This window comes from Megalopta genalis, chromosome 13, assembly GCF_051020955.1.
Source record: "Megalopta genalis isolate 19385.01 chromosome 13, iyMegGena1_principal, whole genome shotgun sequence".
Lineage (NCBI taxonomy): Eukaryota > Metazoa > Arthropoda > Insecta > Hymenoptera > Halictidae > Megalopta > Megalopta genalis.
Window position 1 is genome coordinate 5905043 of NC_135025.1, and position 20732 is coordinate 5925774.

General features: G+C 39.1%; 1 protein-coding gene and 2 long non-coding RNA genes across 12 annotated transcripts; 2 read left to right on the plus strand and 1 right to left on the minus strand.

Moving 5' to 3' along the window:
- Nucleotides 1-312: 312 nt before the first annotated feature.
- On the minus strand, nt 313-7179 carry LOC117224108 (uncharacterized). Of its 8 annotated transcripts, none has more exons than XR_004491128.2 (8): nt 6856-7179; nt 6428-6732; nt 5945-6169; nt 5745-5870; nt 4911-5038; nt 4463-4564; nt 3148-3415; nt 313-2939 (listed from the first exon to the last, which is right to left on the minus strand). It is a non-coding gene; the product is annotated as an uncharacterized LOC117224108 (long non-coding RNA). The 8 variants fall into 8 exon arrangements; XR_004491127.2 differs by having other exon boundaries at nt 6302-6732; XR_013034646.1 differs by adding an exon at nt 3758-4116 and having other exon boundaries at nt 5945-6732.
- On the plus strand, nt 2215-20626 carry LOC117224107 (uncharacterized). Of its 3 annotated transcripts, none has more exons than XM_076525848.1 (11): nt 7600-7747; nt 7835-7893; nt 13998-14438; nt 15624-16629; nt 17075-17737; nt 18109-18424; nt 18909-18979; nt 19048-19241; nt 19324-19451; nt 19828-20001; nt 20413-20626. In XM_076525848.1, exons 2-11 carry the CDS (start codon nt 7845-7847, stop codon nt 20587-20589), a joined length of 3219 nt encoding a protein of 1072 aa, XP_076381963.1. In that variant the 5' UTR covers nt 7600-7747; nt 7835-7844; the 3' UTR covers nt 20590-20626. The 3 variants fall into 3 exon arrangements, with proteins under 3 accessions (XP_033332691.1, XP_076381963.1, XP_076381964.1); XM_076525849.1 differs by lacking the exons at nt 7600-7747; nt 7835-7893 and adding exons at nt 8176-8507; nt 8639-9013; XM_033476800.2 differs by lacking the exons at nt 7600-7747; nt 7835-7893 and adding an exon at nt 2215-2657.
- Nucleotides 11886-13261, plus strand: LOC143260453 (uncharacterized). The gene is made up of 2 exons (XR_013034649.1): nt 11886-12269; nt 12595-13261. It is a non-coding gene; the product is annotated as an uncharacterized LOC143260453 (long non-coding RNA).
- Nucleotides 20627-20732: the final 106 nt, after the last annotated feature.

The window sequence follows — 20732 nt, forward strand, 5'->3', positions numbered from 1 at the left end:
TCAAGGACACCGCGCACAAGAGATTTGAAATAATGAATAGTAAGTAATTTTTGGAAACTTCCAGTAAATGTATTCATGCGAGCCCCGTTTTATATACTATAACACACTTTACGACCCGGCAGGTTTTTATCGAAGTTACCGACGCCCTCTTTATATTCTGGGGAATGCGATCCAGGAATGTTATAACACGGGCGTGTCCTTCGCCAAGACCTTCGCGAATATATTTGTTGGAGTTGACTTTATCCTGTTGGAACATGATCGTTAACCCTTGCCGGCCGCAGACGACCTTTGCGAATCAATATACTGTCTCTCTACTCTGAATATTAATTCATTTTTATTATAATTTATATTTATATTAATTATTATATATTATATTATTATTATTATATATTATATTAATTATTATAATTTATATTAATATTAATTCATTTCTCGCATTCGACGAGAAACTAGATGGGTTCGAAAGGGAAAGGACGGGCAAGGTCGGCGCAACCGGGGAAAGTATTATTATGACGGAATAAGGATCACGATAATGTTCTAATGGCTTTTTTCCAGAGAGAGAGAGAGAGAGAGAGAGAGAGAGAGAGAGAGAGAGAGAGAGAGAGAGAGAGAGGCCATTTTGATACAGACTACAGATAATATTTTTTGGTTGATCATCATTACACACAACCGACTGTTTTTCTTTTTTGCATAATACAGTAGCAGGTATTTAACCATAACCAGTTATACCGAACCACTACCAGCGGTACCGGATGCGTCTCTGCGCGCCTTTGTCTGAAACAGGATTTGTTGTTTCCACAGAAATGTAGACAAAAGGAACCATATTGTTACTCGTCGGAGCCGATTTTGGAAATAGTACTTGTTATGTCCTACTCCATCACTTTAATCCTTATTTTTCTCCTTCTTCTTATTACTACTATTTGTTGCTACATCACTTATTATTGTTAACGTTATATTGTACGGCAACGTCATTCCACGATCATCACTTATCATTGTACACCAACGTCATTCCATTATCTTCTTATCGAATCTTCGGTAAGTCATGATTTCACCCTTGACATCATCAAACTCTGCCTCATGCTCGACCTCTGTCTTCGCCGCATCATATCTGAACGTATTAAATTTTTCGCTTGTTCAACCCTTCAAATACTGGAACATGTGGCGTTGTGTTGTGCCAGGGGTCGTTTTCGACCCGCGCCGATATTTCGCTGACACAGAAGACACGTTCACGGTTCCTCGAGGTTCCCTAACGTGGGACGGTTTGAGACAGGCATAGAAACGCGCACAGGTGTCTCCGTCACAAAAGCAGCAAAGTCGGCGGTGGGGACTTTAAAGTTAACGCGGGTCAAAAATGATTCCGGCCTAGTACCAGGTGGGTTAATTGTTCTTAGACGAAGATATACATTTTTAAAGTACTAAGAACATTCTCTTCAGGGTACCTAATCACGTGTCGAAGACATAAATAATTAAGGAAACGGACATGTATCAAAGACTTAAATAATTGATGAAACGAACAACGTATCGAGTATCTACATAAGCGAATCATGTGCCTGCTGCGAAACACTGCTAGAATAAAATACAAGTCGGCATTCGTTTTCAAAGGGTTAATAGTTCAAAGGTATGTGACCCTTTAAGTATAACGCGATGATCCGTTACACGTTGTACAAATCCCTGTTATAAATCGCGTAACGTAAATCAGCGAAACATGTTGATTGTTTGAAAAAATTCCTTGCAATTTAGTTAAACAAAACCGAAAAAGCGTTTGTCCAGTGTCGGCAGTTAGTCAATGTCCAAAGTCGTCCAAAGTTACATATTCCAACGTCTCTGTCTCCGTGTAATTTTGCTGCATTTAATCGCATTTAATTACATGGAAAACTGTCCGGTCGCAATATCTTCGCAACGCGTTACAGGAATCCGTGTTGTAGGATCGCGCGTTATACGGGAATCTCTGAGTCTACCGGCAGTGTCACGGAATCGCCGCATGTCCGGTTCGCGGCACCCTTTTTTGATGCAACCTGTACGTACACGCGAAACCCAGCGGGACGCGCTAAAATTGCCACCGAACCCGGACCCTGGAGTTTTTCAGAAGATCTCGGAGTCCCTCGAATTTGATCGTCACAAAGAGACGTGTATGAACATGCGTTATAGTCGGGGAGAGCCGACGTTGCCCGCTGTGGAAAGAGAGGAACAAAGAGAGAGGGAAAGACCCCGATGGCCTCGGCGTGCCAGCTCCGCCTCGCGAGGCGCGCACCACCAAGTGAAAGTGGGATTTTGCTTTCTAGCTGTGGCCAGTGACAAGCGCGCCGTCCTCGCAAACGTGTCGTCCTCTTTCCTTTGGTTACAATTAATTTCTGCGGCAGCGATGTGTCCGTCCGTTGTCCATCGATAGCCACCGACGGCACCGGTGACCAGGTCGGGTAATCCAGCACCCGCCGCGAATCGACCACAGTGAACGATGACAGTGTTGTACTGACAGCCTGGGCGAATTGCCTCGAGACATCGTCGTTTATCAGAGGTGTGTTTCACCGATAGTGTGGCTTCGAACAGTGCCCGAAGGAAAATGTCGAGGCGCAAGGGGACCGATAGCTGGTCCATAAGAACGATACCCACTTGTCTCGTTCTCAGCTGCTGCTTCCTTGCGGTCGGCTGTCAACAAGGTGAGTACGTTTCAGTAGTTACCTACACCCGCGAGGGCACTTTCCCGCTCCGCCGTGTCCTTGAGGACCATCGACAAGAAACAGCCACGTTCCCATCTATGTATCAAACAATATTCCCCGGTCACGGCATCTGACGCACGTGTGACGTTCCTGGGTACTGTCACGTTCGACTTTGGAGTATCCTATGCTAGAGCACTCATTTTTATTGTCCGGATATCCAAGTATCCGGAGTATGATACTTGTTACAATCCGAACTTCTCGTAACGTAATATCTCGCTTTACCTACCAGGAGAAAATTAATGAATTATTCGTTTGATCAGAAAATATTAAGAGAAAAATATTAAATATTAATAATATTATTATATTGATATATAGCGCTATATTATAATAATGTAATAATATTATATTAAGTATATATATATATATATTAAGTATTATCTGAAATCTGAAATTTAAGCTAAAATAATTGGAATCGGTTGAATCCACATACTTCGGATCTACGGCCACGCTGTGCCCTGTGCTCGCCTGCAGTCATTCAAATGCGGAAAAATATTTATTTTTCGAATACACTGCGCGCACGCTTTCTCACCGCAATTTCACCATAGGTCGATCAACATTTTCTGTAAACTCTGTACAGCCTTAAATACGGCTCTATCGTTGAGAAAGTCGGTTGGTCCTCCCTTATGCAATGTTTCGTCAAAATCAGCGTGCATGAGTCACCGGAGTTCCCTTGTTGTAGGTCGTGTCGCATGGAAATTCTGTAAGTCAGAAAAACTATTATAGATTCAGTAGTTGATGCGGTTTCTCGAGGGAAATTCGCGATACGAAACAAGCGTAGGAAAATGACAGGACTTTCGTTTCGATTTTCATTCGATTTTCATCGCATTAACATTTCTTGCCCATCGACTATTGAGAGTCGCGACGAATACGAATCAAGCGCAACAGAAAGTCTGCGGCCAGTGGATCGTGACAACCATACACAGACGGCTCGCCGGATTACACAAATATGTAGATACATACAAACGTACCGCCTATCCGATCTACCCGTGTTACGTCGTCAAAATCGAACGGAACATTTCAACGGTCCCGGTTGAACAAACCTTCGGTGTCCGATCCCGGCGCGACCCGGCGTGCCCACCGGTTACAAATCATTCGATAACAATGTGTGTGCACCGAGGAATCGAAAGGAGTCTCGCGTGGCGGCAAAAATTCCGCCAGGAATCCCATAAATCTCCCGCGAACCCGCCAGGCCGCGAGAACCTCTGCGCTCTGCCCGTGAAAGGATTGCACGGCTGCGTGATGTCAGCGCTATCAGACGCGCGGAACGCAAAACAGAGTATATCGTTGCAGCAAAGTAGTCGTCTACCAGACTCCCGTTCACGAAAAGAAAAAACGACATTCCCAGTTATCGGTTACGGGCAGGGTTTCCCAACCTTTCCTAGATCAGCGACCCTCCTCCCTTCGCAATAGTAAAGTGATATTATAGTAATTATAATAATTATATATAATTATTTATTATATATTATATATTATATAATATATATTAATTATTATATATTATATATTAATAATTATATATTATATATTATATAATATATATTAATTATTATATATTATATAATTAATAATTATTTATTATATATTATTTATTATAGTAATAGTAAAATAATATAGAGTACTAAAAATGACCGGTGTACGTTGCCTCGTAACAATGTCAAGACTGAATGGATTTAGACCGGTTCGGTAGGTTCAGCTTTCAAAGGTACTTTGAACGATGAAAAATTATTATTCATTGATTTTCTCACATTTCAGGAGAATAATGCCCACGTTAGTGCGATCCTTGAGCTTGATGTTCGCTGCGAAGAATCTTTATTCGAGGATTTTGAAGAATCATTTCTTAGCGATTCCTAAAAAAAAATGAGCGTCAATTAGGGAGAACTTACTGTATATTCAGTATTCGGGTATTCCGTTAATAGGACCAACGATGAACGGTTATCGAGTAACGCTGGTTTGCATTCTCGGGATGGCGTGCACCACTCGATACAATAGAATTGCAATTCCATACACGAGTTACATATACCGCGATAACGCAATTGCACCTCCATTGTTGAGGGAGGGAGGGAGGGGGGGGGGCAATAACAAGACGAATAGCCGTCGCGATTTCCTAAAACGGATACATCTGATTCGACATTGTGACCCGACACAAAGGCGGATTAAGATTTACGCAATTTACAGATTATTCTTCGTTATTACCTATTGTGTAAGAACCATTCGGATAACCGCCTTTTCGAAGTTTTGTTCGGCAACATCCTGTTCGGTCCGAACTGTGCCCGCCGAATTTCCAAATTTTCTTCGTAAAGAATTTTACCGGGTCCTGTTGGCTGGAAAGAACATAATGTAAGTAGAAAGTGACTATTCAACTTTCTCGCTGTTTATTTTCTTAACATATGCAAATTAGACGAAACATGAAACTTTGGTTGCAAAAAGAACAGGGTAACTGATATTTTACTTGAAAATAAACTATCGGAACAGACTTTCTGCGTATTTAATACAATAATATTTAATATAATAATATAATATATTAATGATATATATATATTATATTAATAATATAATATATTATAAAAGAATTTATCGACGAGCGCCTTCCCTCAAATTTTAACAGAACTTTCTTTTCTTATCATTTTCTTTCGACCTACTAATAACAAATATTTCGATCGATTTGCGATGACCTCGAAAAGAATATAAACGATATAGGAACAAAGATGAGAATCAGTCGCATCTTATCTTGGAGAATACCTGATCTGTCTGCGAACTATTATACACTTTCCCCGTTTCGAAAGTTCAATTTTTAATGTTAAAACATGAACGCGAACCGTTAAACGATCTATCATAACCGCATCGGTCGCACGGTACGGAACCGTGTAATTGTGCCAACATGTGAAAACTCTGCGGTGTAAACGTGTGAAAACTCTTAGGAAAACTGCACAAGAAGTTTCAATATCGCCGTGCACATTGACATTCACTTTCTCCGAAGTTTCTTTCTCAAGGTTAACAGATTTACAGGAAGACGCTCGATCGCCTTACCGCGTAATTCCGTAACGCTACTTGCAAATCACGTTCGACGATCTTGTCCACTACGTACGGAGATTTTTCCTAATTTTCCTTGCCGTGATCTATAACATTTCCGGGAGTCATGCTCGAGTACCAGACCTGGGCACAATTGTAACAACATTATTTGAATTATTATTTCGCATAACATGTTATTTTACTTCATGATCATTTACATGCCCGTGATCACTTTTGTTGCTCCTGGTGCAGCAAATAGTTTAATAAGCGACGAGGCCTATCCCGCGAGTTCCAGTAATGAATGTGTTCTTCAGATCGAAAGATTCGACGCGTTCTCTTGGATTTTCCCAATACGATGATTCAATTTCGGATGAGATTATGGAATTCACGAAGGTCTCATCGCGCTTTGCAACATCATCCATTAAACGAATTATTACAATATCCTGCGTGGAAGTATAACATTATTATTTCAAAATAATTATTATTTCATTATTTCAGTTATTTCAAAATAATAGTCGCTTAACAGTTCTTTTCGTGACATAATAAATTCGTAAACTAGCGCATCGCGATGCTACCTGTTTAAACCTTCGAATTATCTCATCGCGGATTTTCTACGTTTTTCAAAATTAATTGTAAAATATCCGGCATATAAATCGGTGCCTGGCATCGTACGAATATTTTGTTATCAGCAGAAAAATAACCGTATAAAATATGACCAGCCGATCTCCATAAAATTTGTATTCGGGGAATGCTCGTTTGTGTTCGCATTCGTCGGGTGTTTACACGTATTTCCGAGTCCTTTGGTCACTGTCCCGCGCGCTATGCGCCGCAATTCGACTCCGAATAAAATGTGAAAGAAAAAAGGCCAGCCTCAACCGGATCACATTCCCTGGACAACTCGAAACACTATTTTTGGATCACGGACGCGAATGAGAAATGATGATTCAGTCCTTCTCTTTCTACCGGAGAGAATCCTATTCCGCCGCCGCGTAGAATTTCATGCTATCTGCCATACATAATGCAACGTATAATATAATAAGTATTATAATATAATTATTATAATTATTATAATAATATATAATTATAATATATTATATATATATTTGATAGAAATTAATGTGCCACATACCTATGTGATGGAATCGATACTGAGATTATTGATGACATTCAAATTATTCGATACCAAAGTACTTAACCTCTTATCTGTGGATGTGTATTACGACGTGTATACACGTCGTAAGGAAATGACAATTTTACATCTTACAACAAAAATCTTTCTCCTACGATTTAGAATGCTTGCGAAACATATTCATCAATTTCGCACATTTTAGAATAATTCTAGAACAACTTGCCGAAAGAAACTGCACCCAGTTCGATCGAAAAAAAAACATACGAAATTGATCTTACAAATAGATCGATGCGCCTAAGTGGTTAAAATCGATATGAATCGAAATTGAAATTAATCACTAAGTTAATTTGTCGACTGGTATCGATATAGGTATCGATGCGGTATTAGTCTCGACACTACGTGCACCGCGTAAACGCACTTTAGGTTACCGTGCGGGAGGAATATACTTAGCTGTATATTAATAGAAGATACGAAAGGATAATTAGTACGAGGCAAATCTAGCACAACGGACATAGACATAATTAATGCAGGCCGGAGAGCTATAGAAAAGAAAGTCGCGTAAAAAGCGACGTGTCCCGACGACTAACCTCTAAATTAATAGCTTTAATCGGGAACACACCAAATTGCGCGTACAACTTTCAAAACGCAACAACATTTTTAAAACTGAACTTCAAGTTACTACTTGAATTTCTTTTTAGATAATAAAGGGGCCAGTCTACTAGGCGGTGACTTTTTGAAATTTTACTATCACTTCGGGATGACCAAAAGAAACTCGTTTTTCAACTTTTTTATCTGGACCTACAACAAAAATTTAAACAATGCCATTCGTGGATTTCGATAACTTATATGCGTGCTGAAAATTTGATCGAAATTTGTGGATAATCTCGATTCTGTAAGTAATTGTATCTTCCTGTTCGCCACGGAGAAAACATTTTTCATATAATTTTCTTTGTTTAATCGTTCGAAAAACATACTCTAGATCCTTGGACATGTTTATCAATTACGAAAGTTTGGCGAAAGAATGGAAAAAATTACTCGGTAAGTTCTGCGTTGCAATTGGAAGATTGTTAATCAGAAAATTGTACAATTAATCGCGCATCGATCGCGATGATTTGATGCCGGAAAACCATTTTGAAATCGATCGAATACCGCCGTTTATTCCATCGAATTACAACGACCCTTTTAAGACGATGTTTCTTTAAGATCTTTCGCAGCGTTTCACGCTATTTTCTTAAACTGTAATAGGGTGCTATAACAGTCTATGTACATAAGTTCGAAGTAAGATTCCGGTTTCTTCCAGAGAGAGAGAGAGAGAGAGAGAGAGAGAGAGAGAGATTCTAGAAAAACAGGCATTTGCATGAACGCACGAAGTTAAGCGGCCAACTCTTTTCCTGTCCCTACCATGTTCGCGGCGTTATGACGATGTTTTGAAATAACATGTTTCCTGCTTATTGTACCGTAACTTCTCTTATCCGACGTGAATGTAAAAGGCGCTGGATTCGCGTTGCACGCTATACATAGAGCAGCACCGGTCACGCTATATCGTGGCCAACAATACCAGTGAGAATGATGCCTAAACGCAGCGCGTTTCGAGAGTGTACGAAACCTCTGAAAATTCAACAGAATAGGGTGAAACGAGGCACTCGATTTTGGTAACGTTTCTGATACTTCTTATCGTCCCAACCGAATCACAATTTTTCAATTACGATTCAGTTTCTCCGAGGATCAACGCAACAAAATTCAGCTCATCGCGAACAATTTTTAAAAAGTTATTCCTTTTCAGGTGGTGCCCGTGTATTTTAGCGAGTAAACTGTACGTCCGTGGCAACGATCGAGAAGCAAAATTTGATCTGATAGTACATTCCATGGTAACGTGGACGCTACAGCGATAGCACGGCTCCGGTTCTTCCCGATATCGGATTTTGTTTTGTCGCATTTTCACGTAACGAGCACGTAACGTTTGAAGCTCGATACCGATATGCAAATGTGCGTACGATAGACGCGATACAGGCACCGGCAGCGAAATGGTCGCCATTTTAATTGATTTGAAATCGTGCGAGGCCGTACCGGTTGTTTATAAGGCGACTCTGAAGGCAACGGATAATGGTTTTAATCAGCGCAGCAGAAGCATGCATTTCTAATTGATGAGATCGAGAAGGTATAAATACTCTCGCGTTCTTGTCTCGTTGTTCAAGTAATTATTCGCATTCTTCTTTATCCGATACATATACCGTACACGTATGTACTCATCTACATACGTATTTGCAACGAGTAATGGCATGCACACGGTGGCACAGGTTAACGGTTTCGTCGATTATTAAACGGGTACAAGCCTATTACGAATTCATTCGAGGAACTGTAATAACTGTTAAGCTCGCCGAACTGCTAAAGCAACCAGTATTAAAAGCACTTATTCGTAACTGTTCGGTTACAATAGTTTATTTATAACAAGTTAGCATCGATAACGGTAGAAGTCGGGATAGGGAAATAAAAGAAACTAAGGCGACATTATATTTTAATTAAATTAATATTCCGCAGATTATTAGAAATGTAGGAAAATGTCATTTATCAAATCGATCAATTGTTGTTAATATAGTTACAATTAATAGTAAATACCATTAAGCGAACAGACGTTTTAAAAAATCCGACAAGCTTCGTGGAGAAATTGACAAAGCGATGATCGGTTGTTCACCGAGCGACCATAATTTAAGGACTCGCGCGAATGTGTGCGCCGCGAATGCGAGCGATCAAGTCGAAGGACGATCGAAAGGAGAACGGCTGTACTCGGCCTATTATTTACAACTTCGTTGCCCAAGCTTTGGCACGCGCGACTTCTTGCTCCTTTCGTGCACGTACACCCGTTAGAATTCAACCAGATACTTCCTGCTGTGTGCCGATCGAGAAAGTATCGAACGAGTTCCACTGAAAATACGTTACCGGTATTTGATCGTGTAATCGATTTCAAATTACGTTGCACGTTTATGGACTTATCAGAATGTCAATCGCGGTTACAGCGGTTATCTTCCTAGATGTAGCAGGTTATTTTTACGCATTATTTATACGCATATTTGATCACTTTCCTCTAGTCGTTTTACCAGTTCGGTTAGCTGTCTAGACAGAAATAATAATCTTTCGTTAAATATAACTAAGATATTACAGTAAATTCTCCCTAATTGACGCTCAGATTGTGCCTAGAATATTCGTTTTTCTTTTTTATAGATACCGAGGTTATTAGGGAAAATCTACTGTATTTCCGTTCGCTTTTTTGTCGGTAATGGATAATACAATCGCAGCTGTGACGTGGTTGAGAGGGACTTGAATGCGTGATAAAGAGACTTCAACGCGTGATAAAGAGACTTCAACGCGTGGTAGAGAGACATGAACGCGTGGTAGGGAGATTTCAACGCGCGGTAAAAAGTTCAATGAAGACAGCAAAATGTTTCAAACACGTTAATACAGAAAGAGACAATTTTATTGCATTTGTTAGTTTATTTCATTTTATCGCAATTTAGTCTATGTATAAATATATATGTAATATGTATTATTATATATTATTATTATTATTATATAATAATTAATAAATATATTATATATAATAATATTATTATTGTATACAAGCTATTCTCTAGTTATTGCGATATAGGTTTAACGATTATTTGACGGAGAAAAGATAATTCCCTTGTATCGGCAGAACTTCGCGACCGAAACGAAACTATATTAACGAAAATCAAAATTTGCGATGCAAGATAATTTGCACTTCTGTTGCCGATTAATCGCGCGACACTTTCACGCGAGATACATATATCTAGTGTCTTATATGTACTTACACGATCGCCATAATCTAACGCAATAACTATTGACGTCAGAGATTAGAGCACGGTCGGTGAACTGAACCAGTCTTGCAACGACGAACTGTTAAATATTTCTCGCTACAGTTATTATTTATCTAATAATCCTAACGGTTCTACTCGCATACATACAAACGCCCACGCCATAAAACCGCCAATTAACCCTGGGCACTCGAGTAGCGACTCAGAGGGGCGGCTAAGAATTGCTAGATTATTTTCAAAAGACCGTGAGCCCCCGTTCGTTGCTCGAATTGTGTGTTCGCGTTGTTCGTAAAAGCTGAAACAGAAGATCGCATAGGAGGCAACAAAAGCGAATCGCGTCGCGCGGCTTTGGCCGACGATTATGAAACGGTCCCACCGCGCGTAGAGAGATCGGTTGCGAAACAGAGCCAAAAATAATCTGCCGGTTCGCGGCGTTTCCCTTGTTTAAAGGAAACGCGGTGAACCGGCTCGGGCTTGAAAAGCGCAAGTGAACTTTACCAGCCTGGAAATAAATAAGCGCACGTGTCGCGGACGTAACTGTAAAAAGAACGTTCGAATGACCGCGGACGTAGGAACGAACGGGTTCTGTTCTATGGGACCTCGCGCGATTAACGCGAATAGCATTCGTGCCTCGGCCCCTTCCAGCGCTTGCACGCGAATGTCGCTGTAGCGAGAGTAACGAGTGGACAAGTACGTATTGTGGCAGCACGCGAAATAACCTCGAGCAATTCGAATGAAATTAAATTTATATAATACGCAACTATATTTATATATTTATATATCTACCTATCTATATATCTACATATTTATATATTTATATATCTACCTATCTATATATCTACATATTTATATATTTATATATTTATATATTTATATATTTACATATTTACATATTTACATATTTATATATTTATATATCTACATATCTATATATTTATATGTTTACATATTTACATATTTATATATTTACATATCTACATATCTATATATTTATATCAGATTCTTAGAAAACAGCAGAATTCCATATTAACCGACATTATCCTTTTTCAGTTTGAATCGGAAATTCCGAATTAGTCACGTTTGACCCGTCATCATCGCGGTAACATCGGAAAGGGTTAATCCACGCTACGTACGGATTTCAAAGACCTCGAGGCCCGCCGATTCCATCATGGCCACACCCACCGAACTATTTCAGTTACGAAACCCGGCGCTGATATAATCCTTTTCAGTGACTATATATCGTTTATTGTTGCCGCTCGGAGTTTCGTGACTGTGTGCGCAGAATAATAGAACTTCGCACGAGATACGCCGGTATTCTTCTTCTCCGGCCCGCCGTGTTCGGGGAACCGATTCTGAAATAAATCTGCGCTCACGATACTCGCAATATCGTTACACGATGGATCGCGAAAATAGGATCCGAACGACTCTCCTTACGTTTGCAACGTTCGCCATGGAAGATGCGTAGGCGTCGAGCGGCGTGAAACGGACATCGTTAATGATGCTAAATATTAACGGGTCATTCACCGGAGGCCTGGTGGTTATCAATTTTTGTTTCATGTTTTATCGACGGTTGGAGGCTTGAACGTAAGATTACGAAGTGCGATAAATTCTCCCCGATTGTTGCTCGGCTTGTAAAACAAATATGGACAACTTGGGAAGAGGGGATTTTTATAGTTATTTATATATTATATTATTATAGTTATATATTATATTATTATATAGTTATATATTATATTATTATAGTTATTTTTATAGTATCTCCTCTTCCCAAGTGGTTCATTTTTGTTTAAACACTGAGTAACAATTGGGTAGAATTTATTGTAACTCGAGAGTAAATTCTAAAATATCGTGAAATTTAAAACGGAAAAAACACAGACCCGAGAAAAATGTGTCCAACGTTTTTTTTTAGCAACACTGTTTGAACTTCGTTGCTTTTTGGAATTCAGGCGCAGGATTTTGCACGGTGCGTGTATCGCAGAAGCTACAACATTGTTATTCGTCCACATCGTTGGAAGTCCCTGGCTAAACGACCAGGCGAATAAGAAAGTCGAGAAACGCGTAAATCGTTGTATCTTCGTCGATAGAAGAGTTTCATCGGTTTTCGTGATACATGCACAGTCTCGAAAGTGGAGCCTACTTTTTTTTTCGATCGGAAACTAGGAGAAGCCGGTCACTGCCGCGATTATATTCGCCGTAACGTCCACGAAATTGCCCTCGGTTACTCTGCCGTTTCCGAACGAAAGCATCCGTATCACGTGAGAAATTTTTGTGATAATTAGCAACACGTTTAATAGGGAATATTGAAAGAATTGGGAACCGGAACGCCGAAAATATGGGCCGAAAATCTGCTGTTTTGAAGAATTTAATATAAATATAGAAATACAGAAATATATAAGTATATTATATTATATAACATTATATAACTTATATTATATATAAGTATATAAATATATAAATAAGTATATAAGTAATAAGTATATAAATAACTATATAAATATATAAATCTCTTATCTTTTTATATTTCTGTTGCCGAAGCAATTATCGAGGTAAAATACAAAGTAGAAATAAAATTCTGATTGTTTCGTAGTTTTTAAATTGGCAACAATGTACGTTCGAATAATCGTGAAAATGTCAACGAACACGGAATGAATGGTTACTTAAGAGATCACGACAGAGAATGGAACGTGGTTCATTGTTCCAGCCCGAATTTTCCACGAAGATGAGCGAACGAAACGTACTCCTCTTCCAACAAACGGCTGTTACAAAACGCGGAGAAACAATGCTGGAAAGCGCGTTTGCTTTCTTTCGTAGACGACTCGGGACAGTTTCTCACAAAACCGCGTTAGCTTCCCGCACGTAGAGCAACAATAACGCGCTTGTACAATTCCCAATTCTTATTAGCTGTTCGCAACAACGTTTCGTCTATTCGCAAACCTACAAAATTCGATATCCGATCACAACTTTATACACAGTAGTAATGCATAACGGAGACCGGGGCTCGGAATTAACCGGCACGCAACATTCGGATCGCGAGGGCTACGCCTCCCCGCTTCCGTCGCGCGACTCGCTCTCCGTGGCCGTCGCTTTCGGCTCGAACTTTTCAAGCTCGTTAATCGTAATTTAGCAAGGTTATACCAAGATTATATATTGGTTATTTTACACAAGATACTTTAAAATAATCTTGACATAACTTTGATCGTCCATAAAAATTAATTGTGGAACACGAAGCGAGATAATTTCGAACATTATAATTTCTGAATTAGTAAAAGAGTATGTTATTTAATCGATACTATTCTATTTTCTGTTTCAAAGGAACGGCCGAGTCCTGGTCGAGCAACCGATTTTCACGGTTAATACCGACGAATTCGGTGTACGAGCAGCTAGAGAAAAATGTCTCGCCGACCGGTAAGCCGGCGGAACCGTTTTCACGCTCCTTGGACGAGAACAACGTCATGGAGACGTCGAAGACGAACGGGAAGGACAACGTGCACGAGGAGGTAGAGGAGGAAGTGGTCTACGAGGACGATTACGAGACTGAATCGGAGTCGAAAACGGATCCCGAACAATCGAAAAATCCCGAGGGAATCAGCGACACGGCGACGCGTGAACGATCATCCGCTGATCTGTCTTCGAGAACGAACGGCTCGCCGAGGGACGAGGATTACGTTGAAGATCCGTCGACGAGTCAATACGATGCCTATTATTATTATGAGGATTACGAGAACAATAATAAATCACGATACGACGCTGTCGGTAAATAATTATAATTATTAGACGACAACTAAATTCTTCGGAAAGATGAACAAGCTTTAAAGTCGATTTTCTCGAAAACGGTGTCCGGCATAAAAAGATGTACCAAATTTTTTTCTTATTTTTTTTCTGCGTAGAATCGCCCAGTTCCCGGTTGTACTACGAACTGCGGCCCACCCTGTATATATCCTCCATTAAAATTAACTTCTTTTAATTATTGGTCAGCGATATGATCAATTGTCTTAAGTGATACTGCATGGAAGTCAGCACCACTTCCTAATCGAATCTTAACAAGTCTCAACACGTGGGGAATATATTGTTTATATTTTATTGTTATATCGTATTATATTTATATTATATTTATTATATATTTTTATTTATATTTTGTTTATATCGTTCACACCGCAAAGAAGAAACCGCCGCCGACCGAGCAGAATGAGAGTTTCTAAGATGTGCAAGCATTAATTTGACAATCAAATAATATTGCATAGGGACAGCGAAACAGGCGACAACGATCGGTATTCGAGACGAACGAACGAATTAATTGACTGTGACGATAACCCGAGATCGTTGTTTAACAGCGCGAACCGCACTTATTGTTAACCCCACGTTGTTCTTCTGTTGTAACGTTACAGTATCGTACGGTTGTGATCTTTCTAAATGCATTCTACATTGCATAAGCCCGTTTCATCATTCGCTCGTCAGAAAGTAGCGTACGTGGTGAACGACACACGAGTTATAAGTTACCATTTTCACTCTATAGTACAGTAAATTCTCCCTAATCGACTAACAGTCTCTTAGCAAATGCTTTTAAAATTGTCTTTTTCTGTTTCAACGGATCTGAAACATTTTGCTGCCTCCGTTGCTCTCTTTACCGCGCTTTGGAGTCTCTCTATCGTGCGTTGAAGTCTCCCTACCGTACCTTCTACCTTACGTTTCAGATTATTCTCAAAATTATAAATTTATTTTATATATCAATATATATATATTATATATTATATTATATTATAATAATAATATATAATATTATTATAATTATATTATATATTATAATAATATTATAATATAATATATAATATTATATTGTATATATATTGATATTGATATATGTATATATATATATATATATCAATATCAATTTACAAAAAAGAAGATCGCAAGGGTTTGAAAGAAACGTTAATTTTTCAGTGAACGCCGACCACCTCGATTATCCGGACGTCGAGGAGGAAGAAAAGGAAGAAGCGGAAGAGAAGAGGATAGGAGGAACGGCGAGGAAGACGGCTAAACGCGTTTCATCGGAGATCGGCGAAAAGAAAGAGGAAGAAGAAGAAGAAGAGCGAGATGACGAAGAAAAAGACGAACTTCGTTCGTCGAAAAACGGAACCAGCGCTTCCTCGGACCTCCTCGAGGAGAAAGACTTGGACACGCTGGTCACCCTAACGAACGCCGAGGAGGGTTCGTCGATGGAGGGGAGCCGCAAAAGTTTCTCGATCCTCGGACCGCCGGGTGCAGAAACGAACTTGTCAGCCAGCGACAGCTCGATTCTGATCGGCGAGGCGGTGGTGTCGGTGGTGACGACGAAAAGCGTGGTGAACGGAACGATATCCGTCCCGACGACATCCGCGCCGACCACGGTGGAGCAGATGGCCGCGCCGCCGTCCCCTTCAACGATTCTGACAACGAGGGCAACGACGGAACAGCCGGGAGTGACCGTCACGACGGAGGACTCGTCCAGGATCCTGGCGTCCGTGCAAACGAGTCGCAGCATTTCCGGCGCACGGTTCCTACCGTTTCCCGTGATAGATCGCGTGGAGCCCATCGTCCCCAACAGCGAGAAGAAGACCTCCCCGCCCTCGGAGTCCACGGAGAGCATCATCGACAAGTTGGACAGGGTGCAATCCGAATTATCCAGCGGTATTCTCGTCAGCGACCTCAGGGCGACCGGCAATTCCCTGCAACTGGACGTCCTCGCCGACAGAGAAAAGAACAGACGAAGGTTCACTACCACTACAAAGACACCGGTGATCAGTAAATTCGTGCCGAGACGCTATAATGACAAGAGGACCGACCATGGGAACGTCACGCCGGAACCGCGGTTCAAAACCACGCTGGACAGTCTGGAAGGTCTTCTACCGCGAGATTATGTCGTCAGGAATCCTGGCAGCACCACCGCGCCCTTGAAGATTGGATTCAGGTTGATACACGATTCGCCCACCTACGATGTTCATAAGAACACTGGTCTCAGTTTCATTGCGCCCCTGATTTGTAATTCTTTATTATTATTATTATAAAGATTATTATAATAATAATAATTCTTTCAATATTATATTTAACTATATTCTAACTGTACCGGAACCGTATCTTTTATTACTGGACTGCGGATTTTATGCAATTTATAGGAAAAATGAACGGATTAAATTGATAACGGTAAAGGAAAAAGAATCTAAATATATGGTTGCGTTAATTTCGGCTCGTTAAAATGCAGTTTGTAATAATCGCAGACGGCAGTACCTTATAATTTAAGAAACTGAAGGATGCATACATTTTTCGTTATTCTATTTATTGCGATACATTACCGCAGAGTCGGGCACTCTGTATTATTTAAGATATTATAAAGATGAATTCCTTTCGTCATTCAGGTGGCCCTCGAAGAGCACAACGACGTCCGAGGCAACGATTCAACTGGCAACTACCACAACTACTACCTCCGCACCGACCACGAAAAGGCTGAAGACCAACGTGGTAGCGCAAGATATCAACGCGTTTTTGCCAGCAGGTTACAAACTGAAGAAAGAAGACTCCACCGTCACCGAGAGCACCCTTTTAACCGACATCCTTGCAAAATCGAAACTCGACATCTCGTCGTTATTACCGCCGGATTATAACAAGAAGAAGGTCGAGGCAAGCTCGACCGCGAGGAGCATAATTACCACGACGGCCACGAAGAAACCCGTGGACGTCTCGACAGAGAAATCGTCCGCGGAGAAAACTATACAAGATTTGTTCGCGAAATCGCAATTCGATATTTCGTCTTTGCTGCCGCGTGATTACGAACAAAAGCATAAGAATCTCACCGCGAGCTCGAAGGACGGCGAAGAACACGCTGTACAGACTGCGGAGGCCGAGTCATCCACAATGGAATCTGCTTCCTCCACGACCGCAAAATCTGGTGGTTTGAAAATTGTGTTTCCCAGCAGACCAGGAGGCCGAAAGCCTATTCACAAAATTACTACGCCGCAAACGCCTCGTGGCGACGCGCCGGGCGCAGTTACACTGAAAATACAGAGAGGATGGCCGACTAGGTGAGCCGAATGTTAGACATTGTTCTCACAATCGGTGAAGAAAATTCTAGCGATAATAATAGATTTGCTGCACTGTTGGTTTACGCAGCGATCGTAAAGAATTTCTTTTATGGGAACTTCACACGGTGTTTTTACAAAACTTTTTGGGTTTCTTAATACACAGAAGAAAAACGGTATGGTACGATTAGTTTGCATAGAAATAGTGCATTTAGTAATGTCGCGTTTTAAAAAGTACCGATAATCGTTGGTAGACAAAATTTTAATAAAACAGAAAATAGAACGGGAACAAAATTAATTACTAAAAAACTAAATCAAGTTCCGTTATAAATGCAAATTGAGTATAGAAATTCAGAGTAAAATTAAACTTTCAGAGCTACTACAGAATTTACTGGTTGGCCGACTCCATCGACAACGCCGATCTCTATAGAAAAATTGCTGGAAGCTGCCCGAACGGCGACCATATCTTCGCTGAATGCGTCGCTTATACCAATCACCGAAGTAACATCGAGTACTTCGACAACGACTACAACAACCACAACACCTAGACCCACTACTCCGGGAATCTGTGAACAAGATTGCGAAGTTGCTGGCACGATTAAGATAATTGGTAACGCAACCTGGGTACCAGAATTACTTGACCGAAACACTCAAGAATGGCAGAAACTGGCCAACGAGATCGAGCAAGAGGTAAATTTGTGACTACATTAAAACCGCAATTATTTACGCAAGATTTCAACCCTTGGATTAAGGGTAAAATGTTTAGGCTAAAAGAAAAGAGAACGGTAAAATAAGATTCGGTGTATTAAAAAGTAATATAAAGTCAAAAATGAAATTCCATAATGTACTAATAAAATTCTTTTTAGTTTTTCTTCTATCATATAATCTTTCTGCAAAAATCAAGATTGTCTGAAATTACAAGGAACAACAATTAAATAAATCAGTTTGCACACAATACAAGAATACTGCTTCTCTAATTTAAGAAAAAGAATTTCAGAAAAAGATTTTCAACGAATACGTTTGAAAACATTTCAGTTTAATTAATAAGCTATCGAATGATATATGTATGTCGGTAATTTACTATTGGTTCAAAATCATTTTGAACCTTTTATCTAACAATGCCTCTATCCCCGTATTTCGTAAAATCCTACATCATTTACTTCTTTTTTTATAGATGAACTTCATATTTTCCAAATCTTCTGTTCTGACAAAATGGTACAAAAAAGTGAAGATCGATTCATTCAGGTAAATGTTCGCACTAATTTTTACAGATGTGAAAAGTTTTCATTAAGCAATAAATTGAACAATTACAGCAAAGGAAGTATACTGGTAGACTATTTTATCGAATTAACTAACTTGGAGCAAAAAATCAACACGCAAGAGTTGAAAACCGTATTCCACAATTCATTATATACATACAACACAAACAGATGGAATGATACGAAAATGAAGGACACGATAAAATTAGGATCATTTATTATTGATCCAAAATATACGGACTTCGTTGGTACGCTATTTTATTTATAAATTATAAATACTTATTTTAGGAAATGCTTATAATAATAATAATGAAAATCCTTCTTTTTTAGTAATACCAAAAGCTACTACTCCCCAGTACATTGAAAAAGATGACAAATTGATACCACAGTGGGCAATTGCTGTAATTGTAATTGGAGTTGGTGGACTACTCTTTATCATCATATTTGGCGTTTCTGTTGTCAGTAACATATCAATATAAGATATATTTATAATTTCACTATATAATAATATTTATTATTTACTAAGCAGAAAATAGAATATATACAATATAGAAAAAACTCTGAATAAGTGAATTCTTGCAGAGTACTTGTAATGCACCATAGTTCTAGTATTAATTATAATCACATTTCATATTGTTTATACAAATTTTCATTTTGATATTTAATTTTGTAACAACTAAAACTAGCGAAAATATCTTTTTCGAAATTGACTAAAAGATTTCTTGTGATAAAACTGTAATATCAGTATTATTGTGCACCATAAGTGCATAAAGACCAGCAGCCTAATTATAATAAATTACATTGTTGATATCTACAATTGTAATTGATTTTCAGCTTCTAAATCGCCATGGTTCAAAATTAAAGCCATCAGTGTCTGCAATTTACGATGAAGAAGTATCGAAAAATATAACTCAGAGATCCACTGATTATTCAAAACCTGTGCACACCATATGGACGGATCCTGACGTGTCATGGAATGAGAAATCTTTCGAATCAACTTCCAATAAGGTACATTCAAATTCACGTTTAAAATTATTTAATTCATAATTTCAATGAAATTTTTGCCTACAATTGTAAAATCTTTGCCATATGAAATATGTCAAACTCAAATAGAAACTTATTCCTTCAAATTGAAGTTCTATAGAAGATGATTATTTTCTTCCAAACTAGTTATATAGTTTTGAGTCCGCTTATAGTACTTTTCTGTGAAAATCGATTCTATTGATTAGAGTTCTTGAAATTATATGAATTTATTTTTAAAAAAAAATAAGAACTTTCGGATGGAACTTTTTATAGAATATATGCAATTTAACTTTTATTTGTGAAACATTTTTTGTACCATCTTTTACCGAGCTCCATATTACTAAAAATTTATATTATTTGCGAGATAAATAATAGTACATTTTACTCCATTTAAAGGTACTCGTCGAAAAATCATTTCAAGACAATAAAAAATACAACATGTACGATAGTTGGCGGTCGGAATGGAATGGCTATTATTACAATGGATCCCACGTCAGCAGCAAATATGATGGCTACGACAGCACAACAAATTTATCGAGTCGACATCATCCCGATTATGATACGAATTTCTAAATTTTATTGTAATAAAGTACATTTTCGATCCATTCTATTTCCATCCTATTTATTTATTTAGCACCTTAAGTATGTAATCAATTTTCATCGCCCGAACGTGTATAAATTTCTCAAACAGTAAAAAGCAACATATATTGTAAAAC